At 33.1% G+C, this 17,580-nt stretch overlaps 1 protein-coding gene across 8 annotated transcripts in view; it reads left to right on the top strand.

The window, feature by feature from the left end:
- Positions 1-17,580, top strand: part of Mindy3 (MINDY lysine 48 deubiquitinase 3) — a 69,600-nt gene that overhangs the window by 3,243 nt on the left and 48,777 nt on the right. For 3 of the 8 annotated variants that reach the window (XR_001199582.3, XM_013144563.3, XM_003462768.5), the window contains exons 2-6: positions 7,398-7,477; positions 10,442-10,502; positions 12,454-12,627; positions 15,710-15,761; positions 16,641-16,755. Coding sequence is in view for 7 of the 8 variants with exons in the window: in XM_013144563.3 (XP_013000017.1) it covers positions 7,398-7,477; positions 10,442-10,502; positions 12,454-12,627; positions 15,710-15,761; positions 16,641-16,755 (482 nt within the window). In the remaining variant the exon portion in view is untranslated. Of the gene's footprint in view, positions 1-7,397; positions 7,478-10,441; positions 10,503-12,453; positions 12,628-15,683; positions 15,762-16,640; positions 16,756-17,580 lie in introns of those variants that run through there. The other 5 variants (XM_063237859.1, XM_063237861.1, XM_023561940.2 and 2 more) reach the window with 5 other exon arrangements.

The raw sequence follows: 17,580 nt of genomic DNA, 5'->3' as shown, positions 1-17,580 counted from the left end.
ACAACAAACAGTATAGTGCACATGAAGCATAGATGATACTGAGAAGGTGTAGGGATAGGGTATTCGGGGGTGGAGTCATCTGTCTGCGTGGGTTCACTTTGGGGATGAGATTTGAGCAGACACTTGGAGTGAGTGATCCTGCAGGCACCTGAACAAGATTAGAGTGGCTGGAGACTGGGAGGGAAGGGGAGAGTAACACATGATGTGAATCAAGTCACGTTAGGCTTCTAGACCATTCCAAGGACTTCTGCTTTTACTCTGAATGAAGTGGGAACCCTTGGAATGATTTGGAACAAGACCTGTCAACCTTTTAAAGGACTGATTTGGTTGCTCTTTTTAAGGTTAAGCTATAGTAGACTAAATATGGCAGTAAAATCAAATGAGAGACCATTGCAGTAATTCGGGAGAAATGACGATGGTTTGCATGAGAACAGTAGTAGTGAGGTGGCAGAAAATGATCAGACTAACCACATGCCTGCAGAAACAAAATAAGAACCATCTAGATCTAACAGATGTAGTGTCAATCTTATAAATGAAAGCATTTAATTTACTGAAACTCACTCTTTTCAGTAATGATTGTGTAGCTCTATTGTATTGCTGCTATTGCAGACCTTTTTTTTTCTTTCTTAATGCTCCTTGATCTGGTTGCAGCAAAAACAGGCCCAGACAGTATGAGGATGGCTTTTCCAAAAGTTTACTTATAAAAACCTGTGAAGGTTGTAGTTTGCCAATTCCCTAATCTGGATTATAGATTTTGTGAGCCATTTTTCCATCTTTCATGCTTTGAGTTATTTTCCTGTTGCACCTAAAGATTAACCAGAAGGAGAAAAACTGAGTTTTGCTATTTAGGATTTGTTTGGTAGGGCACAGTGTTGTGGTTCAAGAGCAGTAAGCCAAGGCTATATTGATTGAAATGAAAGTTTTAGATTTTTATTATAGATGCTATTCTTAATTACATGATATATAAAATGAGATTACTTAACAGTGATGTAAAAGTGAAGGATTAATTCAGGATGTAGGTATAAAATGTATTTTTTGTGGGTTTGTTTTGGTACCAGGGATCGAACTCACAATCTTGCGCTTGCCAAGCAGGCACTAATGTCACTAAGCTAAACCTCCAGCCCTAAAATGTATTTACGAGTTACTTCACTTGGGTTAAAGTTTTGAAGGTATATTTGGGCATTTATGTGATGCAATTTGGCATTATGTCAAAAATGATATACACTATCATTAATTTTTCTTTCAAAGTGAGGGTAGTAATGCAGATTTTCAAAGATTTTTTTTGTTGTTAGAAGCCTTCTTTGTCTCTCAAGTGTACTTTTTCTTTTCTCTAAAATGTAATTTTCCTGACAACCAAGTTTATAAAATTCAGATTGTAAGCATACATGACAAAGTTAATTCCATGGTACTTCTAATACATAACATTTTTATTCAAAGACTTAAAAATAGGTATAATAAAGCATGTGTATTATGCTTAACAATTTTGAAAATTTTATTTAATCCTTACAACAACTCTGAACGATGTCAAAGGACAAGTGTAGTTATTCTCACTTTAGGAGATAAGGAAAATACAGCTCAGTTCAATTGTGTGAGTCAGTCAACATCATTTAAATTGCAGTAGGCAAACCAATCTTTCCCCTTGCCTGTGTTTACATGGAGTGCTACACTAGTTATCAAACTGGTTTGAGTAATGTATATATATTTAGTGAGAGATGAAAATAAAGGAGTACAGAATGGCAAAGAAGTTTATGGCTCGTACTTTTCTTTGGTCTATAGTATGGTTAGGATCATTTGTGAGAATGGGCAATATGAAATCTAATCAGAGAAAATCAACCATTTTGTGGTGAGTTAGTTATTTTTAAAACTAGAAAATAATTGAAGTATGAAAATACTTGACAACAATATTTCTGTCCTAAGCAATTTAAACTCAAGTTAATTAAAAAAAATAATAACAGGAGAAGCCTACTTCCCATAGTCCCTTTTTAGTATAGAATACTTAATTTCCATTTGACTGACTTTATTTAATTTTATGCTGCAGTAGTCTTTGTCATAATCAATTAGCATTCATACGTTTGTACGAGAATTAAACAAAACTTGATATAAAGCTTATCTGCATAGAATTCTCTCCATGAGGTTCTAATATGCAAAATATAAAAACAACCCACTGTGTTGTAGTTCTAACTATAACTATATTCATCCATGGATCTTGAAAATTGTGTTCCATCATTAGAATTTTTCAGGAGGGCTATAATCCATTACTAATTCACATTTATTGCACATGCCAGAAGTTTGGCAGAGCCTGGTTTCTCCTCTGCACTCATGTACTTACTCATGGCCCTCATTTCCACTGAGCAAACAGAAGGCCTCTAGCCTTCACCCCTGGCTCCTAGGTTGGACTTCAGATTTTATTGTCTTAATGTGATGATAGCATTGTTAGTTGTCACTTGTCCTTATTAAATTTGTTCCATCCACCTTATCTATTTCTAAGCCTTGCATTTACTCTGTCTGACTCTCAGTCTACTGTGTATTGCTGGGGAAAATTGAGCCCAGACTCAAAAATGCAATTAAAATGGAACTGAGCCCTCAGTGGTTCTCTTAGCTCTTATCTTTGTCAGGTTTACATATGCTTTTCAGGATTAGCATCCTCATTTATTTACCCTGCACATTTCCTCACTCTTAGGAAGTAATATCTATTTATTTCCTCTTTGCCTATCTACTTAGAAGCCTTTAAAAATTACATCTTAGAGCTGATATGGGGCTCTAAGATCAGTGGCTTTCAAGTTTTGAACACATGCCCTCATTATGCTTTTAAAAATGAAGAGTTTCAATATGAAAAAAATGCATAATCAGTGTGAGACCCATGGCATTGCTTTGCATTTTTGAAGATCTTAGTCTAGCTGTTAACTACATTTTCCATTTCCTCTCCATTCAGTTTGTTGCAATATGTTGTTTTGATTGATGTATATGGAGAGAGTCTAGTCTCACCCAGATAACTAACTGAAAAATGCTGCTGAAAAGCCCTTTCAAGTAATGGGATATTCTTCTTTGGTACCACAGTAGAACTTGACAGATGATAAAGTCTTTGAAGTTGGTTGCAATGTGAAATTTGAAGGCACATCATTGACTTTCTCTTACTGTGTTAAATTTAAACCCCTTGGTCTAGCTTGTACTTTGAATGGACTCATCTATACTTTAATTTGTACAGCAGGCATTGGTCATGTGGAAACTTTGCCCACTGGATTATGACAGTTTTCTAAATCTAAAGTATAATACAATATCAGAAGTCACATTTGTTACTCAGAAAAATCTTTGAGCATTGAGAAACTGTCAAACTTACAGTAATGGATACAGGTTTTCTAGTTTATTGCTTCAAAACTTGAAATCTTACCACAAGCAAAAACATGGCCTGTTATTTGCTTTCCCATATCATCCTTACTTACTTAATTTATTTCTGAGACAATGTTTGCAAGATACTCAAATCTGGATAATTATATTTTATTGGTAGTTCTCCAGAGTAAAACAAAAATCAAAAACTAATACTCTGTTTTATAAAGCACACAGTTTAATTGGCAACTTAAAGATTACGCCTGTGCTTTTACCAAACGTTAGTATTAACCAGTAATGGCAAACCCTTTAGACGTTTCTGTGGTAACAGCCGGCCATGGTACATGTACCATAGGTTTGCCACCACTGCTATAAGCCATCAAGCTGTTGTTTGTAGCAGAAGTGGGTCATGAGTGGTTTGTCAAGGGCAAGATTTAGTAAAGTCGGCAGTTTTTACTGTATCAGTAAGGGCTTACTTAAAGAATGTGTGGGGGTGACTGGGTAGTGGGTTCTTTTCCCATATATATTGTTATTTTTCTTCTCATTTTTTATAATTCACACCTTTCAGTCCATACAAATAATATTTCCTTGTCCATTTTTGCTTCAAGTTATCAACGTTTGTCTTTTCTGCCAAGTTTGTTAAATTGTTCACTTTTACTATTTCTCCTATTCTGAATCATACTTCTATCTTTAAAGTTTGGCTAGTCTCTCCACTCTAAATGTCATTTTTTCTTTTCTCTCTTTTAAAAATATTTCTAGTGACATGCTTAATCCAACAGTTACATCTTTACTTAGGTGCACTTATAACAATTGATTATTCTTTCCTTCTGGTTGTTCCTTTGTAGAACCCTAGTTAATATATTTTTCCCTCCTTTATTTTTCTAATCTCTGTCATTGTCCTGTCATCTGCTGACTCAGCCTCTGCTTATTTTTTTAGTGTTCCTAACGTTGTTATCTTTTTGTGCATGTTCTTAATTTACTTTAACTGACATATTTCAGATGAATCAAATTGCTGTTTCTAGTCCTAACTCTTCCACTAAGTTCAGGACCCATACCTCGCACTTCTAAATTGTTGCCTCCCAGGTTTTGAACCTGTATTTGGCATTCCATGACACAAACATTCTGTAAAATTGCATTTGGCATTCTGTGAAAAAAAACTTAAGGCGTTAATGAAACAATGACTTTACAACACACTAACTGAAAGCAGTGTTCGGTGAAACAGGCAAGATAACCTATAAGGCGAGGTAAATAATGAGTAAGTAACAACATATGTACATGATGATGAATACTGATTGTGATGGGAGATAACTTAGATAGGTTTGTCCAAAAATATCTGAGATAGGAACACCTACAGTGAGTCCTCAAGAATTAGAAAGACTCATATGAAGAGAATAGTGGAAAGAACATATGATGTATAGAAGTGCCAGCATCGAAGCCACAAGACAAGACCTTGGGGGGGGGGAGAAAAAAGAAAAGACCTTGGGATGTCCTAAGGACCTAAGGTCATTATAGATAATGAGAGTAAAAGTTAACTGAGGGTGAGCTGAATTGATAACAGTGTCTTTTGATCATGAAAAAGGAGTTTAGCTTTATTTTAATTACATTGAAAAGCCACTGAGATGTTTTAAGTTGTGAAAAAAATCAATTTTTATTTCTCAGATATTCTGGATATACTGATGAATAGATGGGAGATAAGAGAGATGTGGGGAGAAACTGGATCATCTGGTTCGGAAGTCATAACAGATGATGGTTGCTTGAACTATTAGGTGAACTAAACATGGGATGTAAATGGACTTGGACAGGCTATATTTTGTAGCTTTGAACCATGATGACCTTGTCTTAGAGTGAAGCTTAGAAGACAAATTAGAACTTTTCAGAGGAAAAGGTTAGCAGGTGTTTCAAACTGAAGGAACATCATTCACAAAGGGCAAGAGACCTGAGAAAAACAGTATTTGAAGACCTGAAAGAAACTCAGCACACGTGAGGGGAATGACAGAGTAAAGTGTTTGAGAGACCTACAGGGCAGATGGTACAGGGCTGTGTTAGGAAATTCAGACTCTGTCCATGCTGAAAGGTGTCATCTGGGTTGTATTTCTGATTACCCAATTATAACCAGTAACAGAAAGCCAGGAGTTGATGAACTTATAGGGAGAATAGATAGAGTGAAAGCAGTGTACCTCTTAATGCAGAGAAACATTGGCATTTAAAAGCTCATCAACAATAGAAAGGGACACCTTGGAACAAAAAGAACCAAAATCCAAGGGGTATGTGATTTTTAGAAGTGATTGTCAGCATTTCAGGTGATTTTTTTGAGAGGTTAAAGACTTCAAAGTAGACTGAATTGATCATTGATGGACTTGGGTAAGAATGAATTTGATGTAGTCATGGATTGAAAAACTGTATGTTGAAAAAATAAGACAAAGAAGTTGAATTTAGGGTATATGGATGACTAGGGGGATTTTGAGAGGGCAAGAATAAGAGCATTGGTTGAGGTTTTTGATGGAATCTTCAGGAATATTTTTAAGACACGTTTGATGTATGATTAAACGGTATGTGGAAAAAAAGTTGAAGGAAAAGAAAAGAAGTAAGATGGGATGAGATCTTCTATAGATAGCATTGCTTATCTCTATCTGAAAACTTCAGAGGCAGCTTTAATGTCGTCTTCACCAAGGCATTGGCCCCACTTATACGTATTAACCAAATCTTAATTTTGCCTCAGAAATACAGTTTGACAGTGAGTTTTCCTCTCCTCACTAAGTAGCTTTGATTAGATTGACAGTATCTCTGTAGGACTCTTGAAACAAGGCTCTTCCTTTTATGGTTCTTTAAAACAAAAAAAATCCATGTGATCATCTGGCTACTATGGTGGAATCATAGTTTGGCCCTTGCAGATGTGCCTCTTGCCATCTTTCCCTCCTCCTATTTACTCTCACTTCTGTACTACTCTCATCTTATCTTATAGCTGCATTAAAATTTCCTCTGATTCTTCCATTCTCTCTGCTCCTACAAACTTTTTTGCTTTAATAAAGATACTTTCTTTACCTGAATTTCCTTTACCTCCCCTCACTTCTTTGGCAAACTCCTATTCAGTACCAGGCTCACAGTTATGTGTTATGACTTGGCAGACGAAGTCACTCCTTGCTGTGTCCACCACACTGTCTTCGTCTTTCTGTTACAGCATTAACTTATTCCTTCGTTTTAGTACTGATCTGTTTGTCTTCAACTGGACCATTAGCTCCTATAGACCAGGAACTGTGACATCCATGCATGATGGTTAAAATAGCTGTTGTTGATTAACTATTTTGTGACTGAGTGACTAAATTACAATCTTCAATGAAATTTGATAGATTTCTAGCTTGTTGACATTTAAAATGATGATTTAAGAATAAGAGCACTGAGGCCTAGGAAGGAAACATGATTGCCCCAAGGTTATGCACATAATAATTCAATTCTTCTGAATTTTTACTTGGCTTTCTGAGGATCTTCTACTAGTTGCTATCAGTCAGTACTGGTTGGATGATATTTCATGTAACATAGAGCCAATTTAAGGGCTTTTATCTTCTGCAGTGCCATTTAATTTTTAACTTACAGAATGTGACTCAAAGATGGAAGTGAAAAAAGTTACTATGTGGAAAAAGTCTTGAAATGCTGTTTGAATTCAGTAGGCTATCTAGTTTTCTTTACAGCAAATTAAATTATCAGAAGTCATACTTAGGTGTTGGGGGTATAGCTCAGTGGCAGAGCACATGTTTAAAAGCTCTCAATTCCATACCCAAATGAGTGAATGAATAAATGAAATAAGTGTCCTTTTATTCTGTCTACACTATTATGCTAGATGGTCTGTATATGTAGAACCTTGTATGCATTTCTGTGGACCTATTTATGTGCACACACTTCTTGCATTTTGGAAAGGCAAACATTAGTGCAACAGTTAACAGTCACTGTTCCTGATGATTTGTAGATTATTTTGCTATTGTGATAAGTGATCCTTCTCAAAGCAGAGTATGTAAAAAATTCTTTTAGCTGCTACTTGAATTATATTTTTAATCTTTGCTACTTGCTTTTATTTTTAGGGTTTGTGTTTAGTGAATCAGAGGGATCTGCATTAGAACAGTTTGAAGGTGGCCCCTGTGCTGTTATTGCACCTGTTCAGGTAACATAGACCACTTTACCAACTCCTTAGAGGCACAATTCAAATGCTTTATACTTGGCTGTTTTCTGATGTCTGTATTCTGTAAACCCATGAGACTCAGTCAGTTAATTTTTTTAAATGTAAATTGCCATACATATCCAAAATTAAAATGCATTTAAAACATGCACAATAGTAGCCTTTTGAAGTATTTTTTTCAAAGAAAAACAGTAGGGATTCCCTGACTTAAGAAAATTAGAAATTACTGGTCTTGTCCTCTTTTCTAAAACAAAGATCCTATTGAGTAATAACATTTTATGTGCTGGATAGGTACAATTATATTAATTATACTGTTGTCACTTGTCCTTTCTATAAAAAAGATTTACCTAAAACAATGAAGATGAATTAATGTTTTTGTGGTATGAAAGTTGACAATGAGTTAATATTTTGCACATATGTAATATAAGCTGACATTATGTAGTGTTTTAGATTGTAGCTTTGGGCTTCATACGTAGAATTAGCAACCAATTTCAAAGAGAATTTCAAAACTAAAAGTTTTGTTGCACAAAAGATGAGGTTTACTTAAAGTTTGATTTTGAATCTTGATGTTTTTAATTATAGACTGATATGCTATAATCTTGCATTATTAAAATCAAGAATTTTCACTTTACTGCTTTGTTTGCAATGTCTGAACAGCAGTGTAATATTAGAACTATTATAAAAGAAGCTGTGATTTATATATTTTAATCGTCATAGTTTGAACATACATATTTAATGTGATACAATATTTATTATTCATTAAGCATTAAAAATACATTTCTGAACCTTTAGCTGAAAGTAAATTTGTCTTGTAAATATTATACCCATATATACTTACGTTATTAAATTGAAAATGTATTTCTCTAAGAGAAAAAAATCTTGCAATTGATTTCAAAATACATACTTTATAGGTCGTTATTTTAAAGAGTAAGATTGAATTTATTATGAAGTGTCATAAATGCCATCAGTATGACTAGTTGGCAATTCGAGGAAAAAATGAATTTAGTTCATCCCATACCATGTACCAGATATGTGCTTGGACTATTCAAACCACAGGAAACAAAAAAATGAATGGATTGTCAACATCTTAAGAAAAGTTTTCTTTAAGCTGAAAAAATACTTGCAGTTAGCCAGATGTAGTAGTACATTCCTACAATTTTAGCCTTCTAAGGAGGCTGAGGCAGGAGGATTATAAATTCTAGCCTAGGAAATTTAGTGACTTAGCAAATCTCTGTCTCAAAATAAAGGGATTGATGATATAGCTCAGTGCAGATTCCCTGGGTTCAATCTCCAATATCACCACACACACAAAGAATCATTTTAATGACTATTAGCAATAAGAGGATATTGTTTTTCTTATGCAAGTAATTCATACAAATTGATAGAAGACCCCAGGTGGTGAAATGGACATAAATATGTCGTTCTGACAACTGGAGTAGTGTTAAACAATGAAAGAATCAAGTCAGTAACTCCCACAAAGACTCCAAGAAAGTAAAAATAAAACTGTAGCTAGTCTCCTTCTTATTAAAAAAAAATTTAAGTGTATTTTCTTTGATTTTGGGAAAGAATTTTACATTATAATTAGAACTGTATACTAGTACAGATTTTTTTGATGAAAAAATTGTACTTATTACAAGAATTCGTCCTAAAGAAATAATTCATTTAGAAAAAAGCTATTCAAGAATAAGTTTATAGACTGTTTTTAGAAGCCAAAACATGCAAATCTGATATACAGTAATATAATTAAACATGAAAATGTAAGTATATTTCAATAGCTTAGTAGTAGTAGACAATAGTGGTTAAGAATTATAATTATTAAATTTCTTAGGAAAACAAAGTGGAAATTTAATAAAATACATGCACTGTGATTTTTCCTTGTGCAAATAAGTATGAAAAAAAGTGGTTGTATTAAGGACAGAAAAATATATATTCTTATCCCATTTCCAAATTTTGTAAGATACTTAGTTGTATTACTCATTTTTATGGTGCTGGTTGTTTTGAAGAAAAATCAGGAGCGCTTACTGTAGTGTTTGTAGGCTTTACTTCTATGTGAATATGATAAAACATTAATTTTTTAAAAAATTCTGTGAATTGATAATTAGATACCAGGTGCTGTATTGAATGCATTGTATGAATTGTCTCATATGTACCTCTCTGCACTCCTTTAAAATTTGTACTATTATTATTTATAGTTAATGTAACTAGAATTCAAACCAAGGTCTGTCTCACTTAAAACAGTCCTCTTAATCTGTGCTCTCTTGTGCTTTCAGCCACCCATAAGAATCAATTTAGTAACCTGTTTTTCTTGAGTCTGTCCTCAGAGGTTCACATTCAGTAGGTGGAGGCCAGGAGTCTATATTTTAAATGAATGAGTTGGGTGGACTGCACTTTGGGAAGCAAACATTGTACTGAACAGGATTCTGTTGACTAACTCCAGTAACAATGAGATGACTTACTAAAGGGAAGATAAGGGATTGGTTTGTGTTTTCTTTTGTCTTCATAGCATTATGAGTTAAAGTTCACCATTCTTCATGATAAAAAGTGATGATCCCAATAGTCTTTTACTATGTATCAAAGCTAAGAAACACATTTATATTGTTTCCTTTTTAACCCAAGAAGTGTAAGAGACATGCAGATTTATTTCAATTCCATAAGGCGTTCACTTTTTGAGTGGAGCAATAACATCCTGAAATTTCTAGTTAAGTGTCTTAATTCCTTGGGTCATTTCTTCCACTTAAGGATGATTGCTTTTATGGTTCTAGGATAGTTTATAGTAGTGTATTCTGAGTAAATAATTATTATGGATACTGTCAAATGTGAAGAAAAAAACATTTGAAATTTGTGTAAAATTCAAAATTAAAACATAAGAAAGGAGGTGCATATTCATTTTTTTTTAAAGAATGAGATATGTTTGTAATGCATTCTAATCCTTGCTTTAATTGTGTAAAGGCATTTCTTTTGAAGAAGCTCCTGTTTTCTTCTGAGAAGTCATCTTGGCGGGATTGCTCAGGTATAATTACAGCTGTCTTATAAAACTTTTACCGCATTCTCTATTTTAAAGGTGTTCTATGAAACATTCATTGTTAATTACTTTCTTAAGATAAAAATATTTAAACTATCAGATTTTTTTTCTGAGTTTTCTTTTTAAATGTTTCAGAAAGTTTTATGATTTATAATTACAAGTTTTAAGATGTTTATTTCCAAATTTGGTTTTTCTATAATTAAAGGAAAACCTTTTGGCCTCTTGTTAAAATGTACACTTCCTTGAACTTTTAGGTGCTAGCATATTTTAAAGAATAGATATTTATGGGAAGTTTATTTTAATTATCTCTGATCATAAGCTCAGAATTATCTTTTCACTCCTGCATATTTTAACGTAACGCATTATATAGTACAAATACTGCAAATCTGAACTGAATTACAAATGAAGCTGTTACACTGTCCACAACCTAAGTCAGATACATGGTGCTACCTGATAATAACAGACATTGCTTTCTACTTGACAGTTTACAGAGCTCTTTCCTTCATTTACACTATTTCACGTGAACCTCAAAATAACTTCTGAAAGAAGGTAGGGTATATCCCAATTTTGTAGGTAAGGACATAACAGCTTCCCTTCTGAACCATGATCGTAGAACCTACCAATGATTTTAATTTAAGCAATAAGGTAGCATACTCATATCGTTTTTATTAACATATAATCTACCAAAATACAAATTTTTTTGTAAAACTGTTGAATGGAATTTTATCAGTATAACTGTATTCTTAAACTTTATCTTTTTTTTTTTTTTCTTTCTTTTTTTTTGGTACCAGTGATTGAACTCATGACCAGGTACTTTTAAGGCAGGCGATTATGCTGCTGAACTAAATCCCTAGCCTTAAAATGTATATTTCTTACAGAGAGGTATACTCACCTTGATAAAAATCTATAAAGCATTGCCATAAATGTCATGGTAATTACAAATGGTGCTTATAAATGGCACAAATGGTGCCTTTAAAGAATTTTTAATCCATTATCAGAGACAGAAACCTGTTTATGTCAAAAATATTGCATAGTACTTGTCCTGTACTAGAAACTTCCAGGAAATAATATTAATTCTAGAGAATAACACTACCTGTAAAAAGGAGAGGGGCTAAAATTCAGAGAGAAATGGTCAACTAAACGTGGTGCCCCAGGGTTATAATCCTAGCCATTCAAGAGACTGAGGTAAGAAGATCACACGTTTGAGGCCATTGTAAGATCCGGTCAATCAGTGGATGGAGGGATAGAACTTGGAATGTAGTTCAGTGGTAGTGACCTTGAGACTCAAAGCTCAGTGAGCCCTACTACTGCAGAATAGAAAAAAGAAAAGAAAGGAAAAAAGAAAAAAGGTCTGAGTATGCTATTTTCAAAAGAATTCAAATGCTCAAATTATTGTAATACAGTGTCAGTAGTTTCTGTATTACTTGGTGGAGTCTGCAATACTTATGATGGTCTCTACAAATGAAATGGTTTGTGGTCTTAGATGTGCTGAAGATGTATCATCTCGTTCTTGTGGGACAGATGGATCAAAGACATTAGAATTCAGAAGTGGGGGAAATAAATGTCTCAACAGCGTTGGTGTTGTACTTGGTTCTGCAATAAAGAAAACCTCATGGTTTAAATGCTAAGTTTGCAGCTTAAGATAGGGATGATCAATATCAGATTATTCCAAATACCATATTCATTCTTTCTCATAGTGTTTAATTCTGCATGTAGTAGGATTCTTTTTCTAACCAATGGCAGTATATAAAGTGGTGGTGTTTTAGTTCTAAAGCACACTGTTTTCACAAAGTGTATATTCTGATCTGTTGTTTATGGATTTTCCCCTACTTAAAATGATCAATTTTCATCATTAAATCAAGATGTTCTCAATATTGTTATTCATGGCAGAATTGTTTATCAAAGAAGCCATTATGACTTCTACTTTGGTTGTTTTTAGAGGAAGAGCAGAAGGAACTCCTTTGTCACACCTTATGTGATATTTTAGAAAGCACTTGCTGTGACAACTCTGCATCGTACTGCTTGGTTTCCTGGCTGAGAGGAAGGACAGCGGAGGGAACTGCTAGTATTTCTGGGAGTCCTGCAGAGTCTAGTTGCCAAGTGGAACACTCTTGTAAGATATGTTTTTATTTCACAAAATGAATTCGTGTCCTTTTGTTTTAGTAAACTACTGAACATTTTGAAGAGAAAATATTTTTAAATTTTATAAAATTTTTCTAGCATATGCTGAATTAATGACTTAATAATTTCTATTTCTGCTTCATTTATCTTAATTACTAGAAGATACTACATGTTTCAAAAGAAGATACATGCTTATCTCTTAAAATAGACTTTTAAAAAGTTCTATGTTTTGCTTGATAACAATGTTTTAACTTTTAGAACTCTTTAGAAAATTTTAATAACTATATTTTAGTTTTGAATTTAATTTTTTTATTATTGGAAATAAAAGGGACTTTTGACATCAGTAAATTTCTTAAGTAGTTGCTTTCTAGAGCAAAGATGGGAACATTTTTCTTAATTATGCGTGACATTTTTATTCCTGAATTTGTTGGACATTGTCATATATGTGAATTATTTTAAGGTAATTTGAATTACAATTTAATTATGCCTTAAGTTTTATACCTTGATTGAAGACTTTTTTCTTTAAAATAACTTAAATAATAGTTATTCTCATTAATGAAAATTTATACATTCTACTTTAATCTTTGAAAATCCTTAAGTAATTGAATAAAATCTGCCAGCACATACTAGCAAAATGGAGACTTCTGGTAGTATGGAAGAGTTGTTTTTCTGACTTGTTTTTAAAGAATAATCGTGGTAGTCAGTGATTTTTGACAGTTGGTAGTCCTACGTGCTCATAATGAAAAAGTGACCTATTCTACTTAAAGTGCATTTCATTTATTATCATCTCTGTAAAAGTTTTTTTTTTTTTTTAATTGGATGTCTGATTTTTAGAAAGTGCAGTTGGATTGCTTGTAATAGGCATCTTGCTTTCCGTACGGGATTTTCTATAAGTGCCACTGGCTCCCTGGGCTGAACTATCCCACATTGCCTTGTCTCTTGTTCTCCTACCTCTGCATTTAAATGCTTAAGCCTGGCAAATTCTAATACTGTGTGTGCAAGAAATAATTTTTAAAACTTAATCGAATGATGTTTCTTCTCAGACCTTAACATTGCTTTTCAAAAATAATTTATTATTTTAGAATTGATAATGACATTTGAAGGCAAGTAGAAAATATATACAAGGATGACAGTAAAACACATCATAATGTGGATTTTAAAATATTTTCCAAGTTTTTCTAGATTGTATGTAAGCATGTTTAATAGTTCCATTTAAGATACTAAAATTTTAAGAGAGGAGCAATTGAACTATTTAAAAGGTATTTTAAAGACTATATACTTAAAACCAATCTATATATTGATCTGTGAAAAATAGATCTTTTTATGTAACATTTTCCATTGGACTCTGAATAGTATATCGTGTACTTACTGTGGAGTTATCTGTATTTTCTATAAGTGATAAACTGGCCTGTATTAAATGCCCCCATAATCCTTTACATTTGTTAACTTCTGTAAGTAATTTAGATGGGCATATTATATTGAGTTCCCCTCCAAAAATCATGGTGTAGTAATTTTCCAGTTTATTTTGTGTTCCATTTTAAAAGTTGACCTGCCATAACACCATATTTGAAACCTGTTTTTAACATGCTGTTAACTGAAAAAAATGGGATTTTACCTTAGATCTTAGTAATGAACTGAACTTACATTAAAATTTTTATTCCATATAACAATCTATTTTACTTGTTCTTTCTTTTATTCCCAGCTATGTTCTTTTTCTTGTGTTTTATTTTCCACCATCTCTGCCTGCTAAGCTTTTTATTTTGCTTGCCTCTTCTCTCTTAATTATTCTCTTTATGTCTGTTTTCATGGTACTCTTAGTGAAAATGTTGAGATAATGAAACATTGCAAAACAGTATAATTTAGAAAAGATTAGACAGAATTTTTATTTTATGCTGAAAATTTAAATGTCAAGCGTTTCCCTTCATGAATGTTACATTTTGCACAAACAATTTCATTGGCTTATGTGGTGTGTATATTTTTGGCTTGTTGGTAATGCACACTCGTTTGCAGTAGTGAATACTTGGATTTAATTTCAGTTTGTTTCCCCCATTAAAGAAAAGATTATTTAAATTAATCATTTGGACTTTTAAAGATTTTAAATAGTAATTTGACAATTTGAAGATCAAAACTAACCTTTGAATCTCTAGCATAATGTGACATTTTAAATTGTAAGTAGAAAATTTTTACTATAATTCCTAATGAATTGATTTCCTTAACTTAGTGAGCATTTATATTTCAAAATTTAAGATTTGTATAATATAACATATTGTTGGTTGTCATAAAGTAGACATTTTGACTGGCATATTTTATAAGATTTTATCTTCTGAGAGCCAGGACTGACTTTCAGTGTCAGTACTGTTCTTTATCACTGTGCGGGCTTCTTCTCTGAGCCTCAAGTTCTTCTGCTGTAAAATGGAGCTAAAGAGGAGTAAATGAAATCAGACCTGCACAGCATTTACAAAAAGGGTCTGGAACTAGTGAAGTTCTCAATAAACATCATCTTTAATTAAAATGCTTCTCTTATTTTCTTAAATTTTTACAATTCACATTTGTACTATATTAGCAACAATATGTTGCTGGAAAGTTCTTCGCAGTTACACAAATGAAAGAGGAAACAAACTTAACGCTGTTGTTGAGCCTGTGTAGTTTCAGTGCTATGCCTTTTTATACACATTTGTTTGATAATGAAGCAGTAAACCCAGAGGGTTTATATTATAAAGGAAGAAGATTGGCTATGATGAGTTTACTTTATTTAAAAGTGCCAGACACGTGTCAGTGATGTGTCAATCATTTCTCCTCTCATAAACTGTCCTAGCATACCTGAACTGAAAAGAAATGTTGGTTCTTCAGTAACCCTGCTACATTCTCAGTAGTATATCCATTTTGGTTATAACCATGGTAATTAAGATATTGAAATATATATTCATGTTATAGTAAAGTTAAAAATAAACTGAGAATTTTAAGGGAGGAAATAGGGAAAGTTTTGATTGCTTGAAAGTATTTACAGCCTGCTGTGTGTATCTTGTGTCATTTATTTGCCGTGTGTAGTGCTGAAAAGTGTCTTTTATGTATAGCTGCCTTGGCTGTCGAAGAGCTTGGCTTTGAGCGATTTCATGCATTAATTCAGTAAGTAACATTGGAACATTTAAAATACTTACCTTGTGGACACATTGCCATTTTGAATCTTTCATACTATAGAAAGGCTCTTAGATTTATGAAGCACCTGAATTTTAAAACCCTTGCTTGAGGATTAATTTGCTTTCAAATTAAAAAAATAAAATTATGTATATTTAATTTCATCCTAAATTAATTACCCAAGAACACTTTTAAAGAAACATTAAAATCCTGTTCATCATTACAATGACAAAAAAGCATTTTAGCTTGATGTTTTTTCTGTCCTGGGTGACTATAAATGTATCGGCTGGGATAAACATTAAAATTACTTTTTATTTCCCAAAATGTGCTTTCTTTCATTTTTGTTAAAAGTGACCATGTTTTCAATGGAGCATTTATTTTTATTCCAAACTAAAAGGTAAGGATGACTATGTTGTTAGAATTATAGGTGGCACTTGTTTTGAAATGTTGACATTAGTTTCTCTAAGAGAAGCCACAAATACATAAGATAGCATGAGCAGTCAGATATTTGAAAATACTTTTCAGACTTTAAAAGATAAAGTTTTCTCTTGTTAAACACTTCTTTGAAGAGGGTCACTCTTTCCTTAAAACGGTATATTACTGAAGAATTTCTTGACCCGAAGCATTTCTCTTACGAGACGAAGAGCTCCCTGCCAAGTAGCCTTTCTCTTAACAGTGAACATTGTTTACGGTGGTAGTTGTCAGAGCTGTAGTTTTTGCTTTTAGTGATTACATTTGTATTTGAAAATTTGAGACGCTTTCAAAAATTTCTTATTTCTGTTAGTGCATAAGATAATTTAAATTTTTCCCATTTATGAGTGTTACATACCGTATTATATATTAATACTTAATTCCTTTTTTCTCCCTCAGAAAACAATCATTCAGAAGTTTATCAGAATTAAAAGATGCTGTTTTGGACCAGTATTCCATGTGGGGAAACAAATTTGGAGTACTGCTGTTTCTGTATTCTGTATTATTGACAAAGGTCTGTTTTGGCAGTTTTTTCTGCCCTTTGTTAATTTAGTGTGTTTTTTCTGCTGTGTTGTGAAGAGTAATTGTATTTCTTTCACTGTTTCTAAAACTCAGAATAAAAGTCTCTTTAACAAGAAGGAACTGACACCTTTTTCCTCTCCCTTCCCTTATTACCTAACCCCTTTCCATGATACTTTCACCTTTGTTCTTCTGGACTATGAGTTTATCAATAAAATTCTAATTTCAAAATGTTGCCACTTGTTTTAAATTTTATTTTCTTTGACCATAGCAATGTCTGGAGCTTAAACTCAACTGTTTCAGAGAACACTTTCTAATCCCCAGTCTTTTTTTTTTTCACCTTTTTTTTGTCTTTTTCCTTTTTATCGGTACGAGGGATCGAACTCACGACTGCCTGCTTGTAAGGCAGGCGCTTATGCCGCTGAGCTAAATCCCCAGCCCCTTGTTTCACTTTTTTGATAAATGGTTCGCTCATAATTCATATTCTCTCTCTGTCTCTCATTTTACAACATTGTTGCTTTTTTCAATAGCCTCATTTCCTTTTTTATTTGTATCTTTTCTATTCTCCTCTGAATTTTAGTGTTCCAGAAATTTCCTTCTCTGGGCTCTGTATACTTCTTTGTTATGTATGTTTCATTCTGTCATATCTTTCACTCATCATATGACTGACTTCACTGTATACGCTTTCAGTCCTACCCTTTTCCCTCAAATACTGATCCTGCATCTCTCGTAATCTGTTAGGCTCAGTTGAATACTGTCTGAAATCAGACTTTTTCCTTTGACAAATATTTATTGAGCACTGACTGCATGTTAAGAATTG

Source organism: Cavia porcellus, unplaced genomic scaffold (assembly GCF_034190915.1).
Source record: "Cavia porcellus strain 051 isolate PalLab524CR breed Dunkin Hartley unplaced genomic scaffold, mCavPor4.1 scaffold_27, whole genome shotgun sequence".
NCBI lineage: Eukaryota > Metazoa > Chordata > Mammalia > Rodentia > Caviidae > Cavia > Cavia porcellus.
Note: the sequence above shows the minus strand (reverse complement) of the source record. Positions and strands in the feature narration are given on the sequence as shown.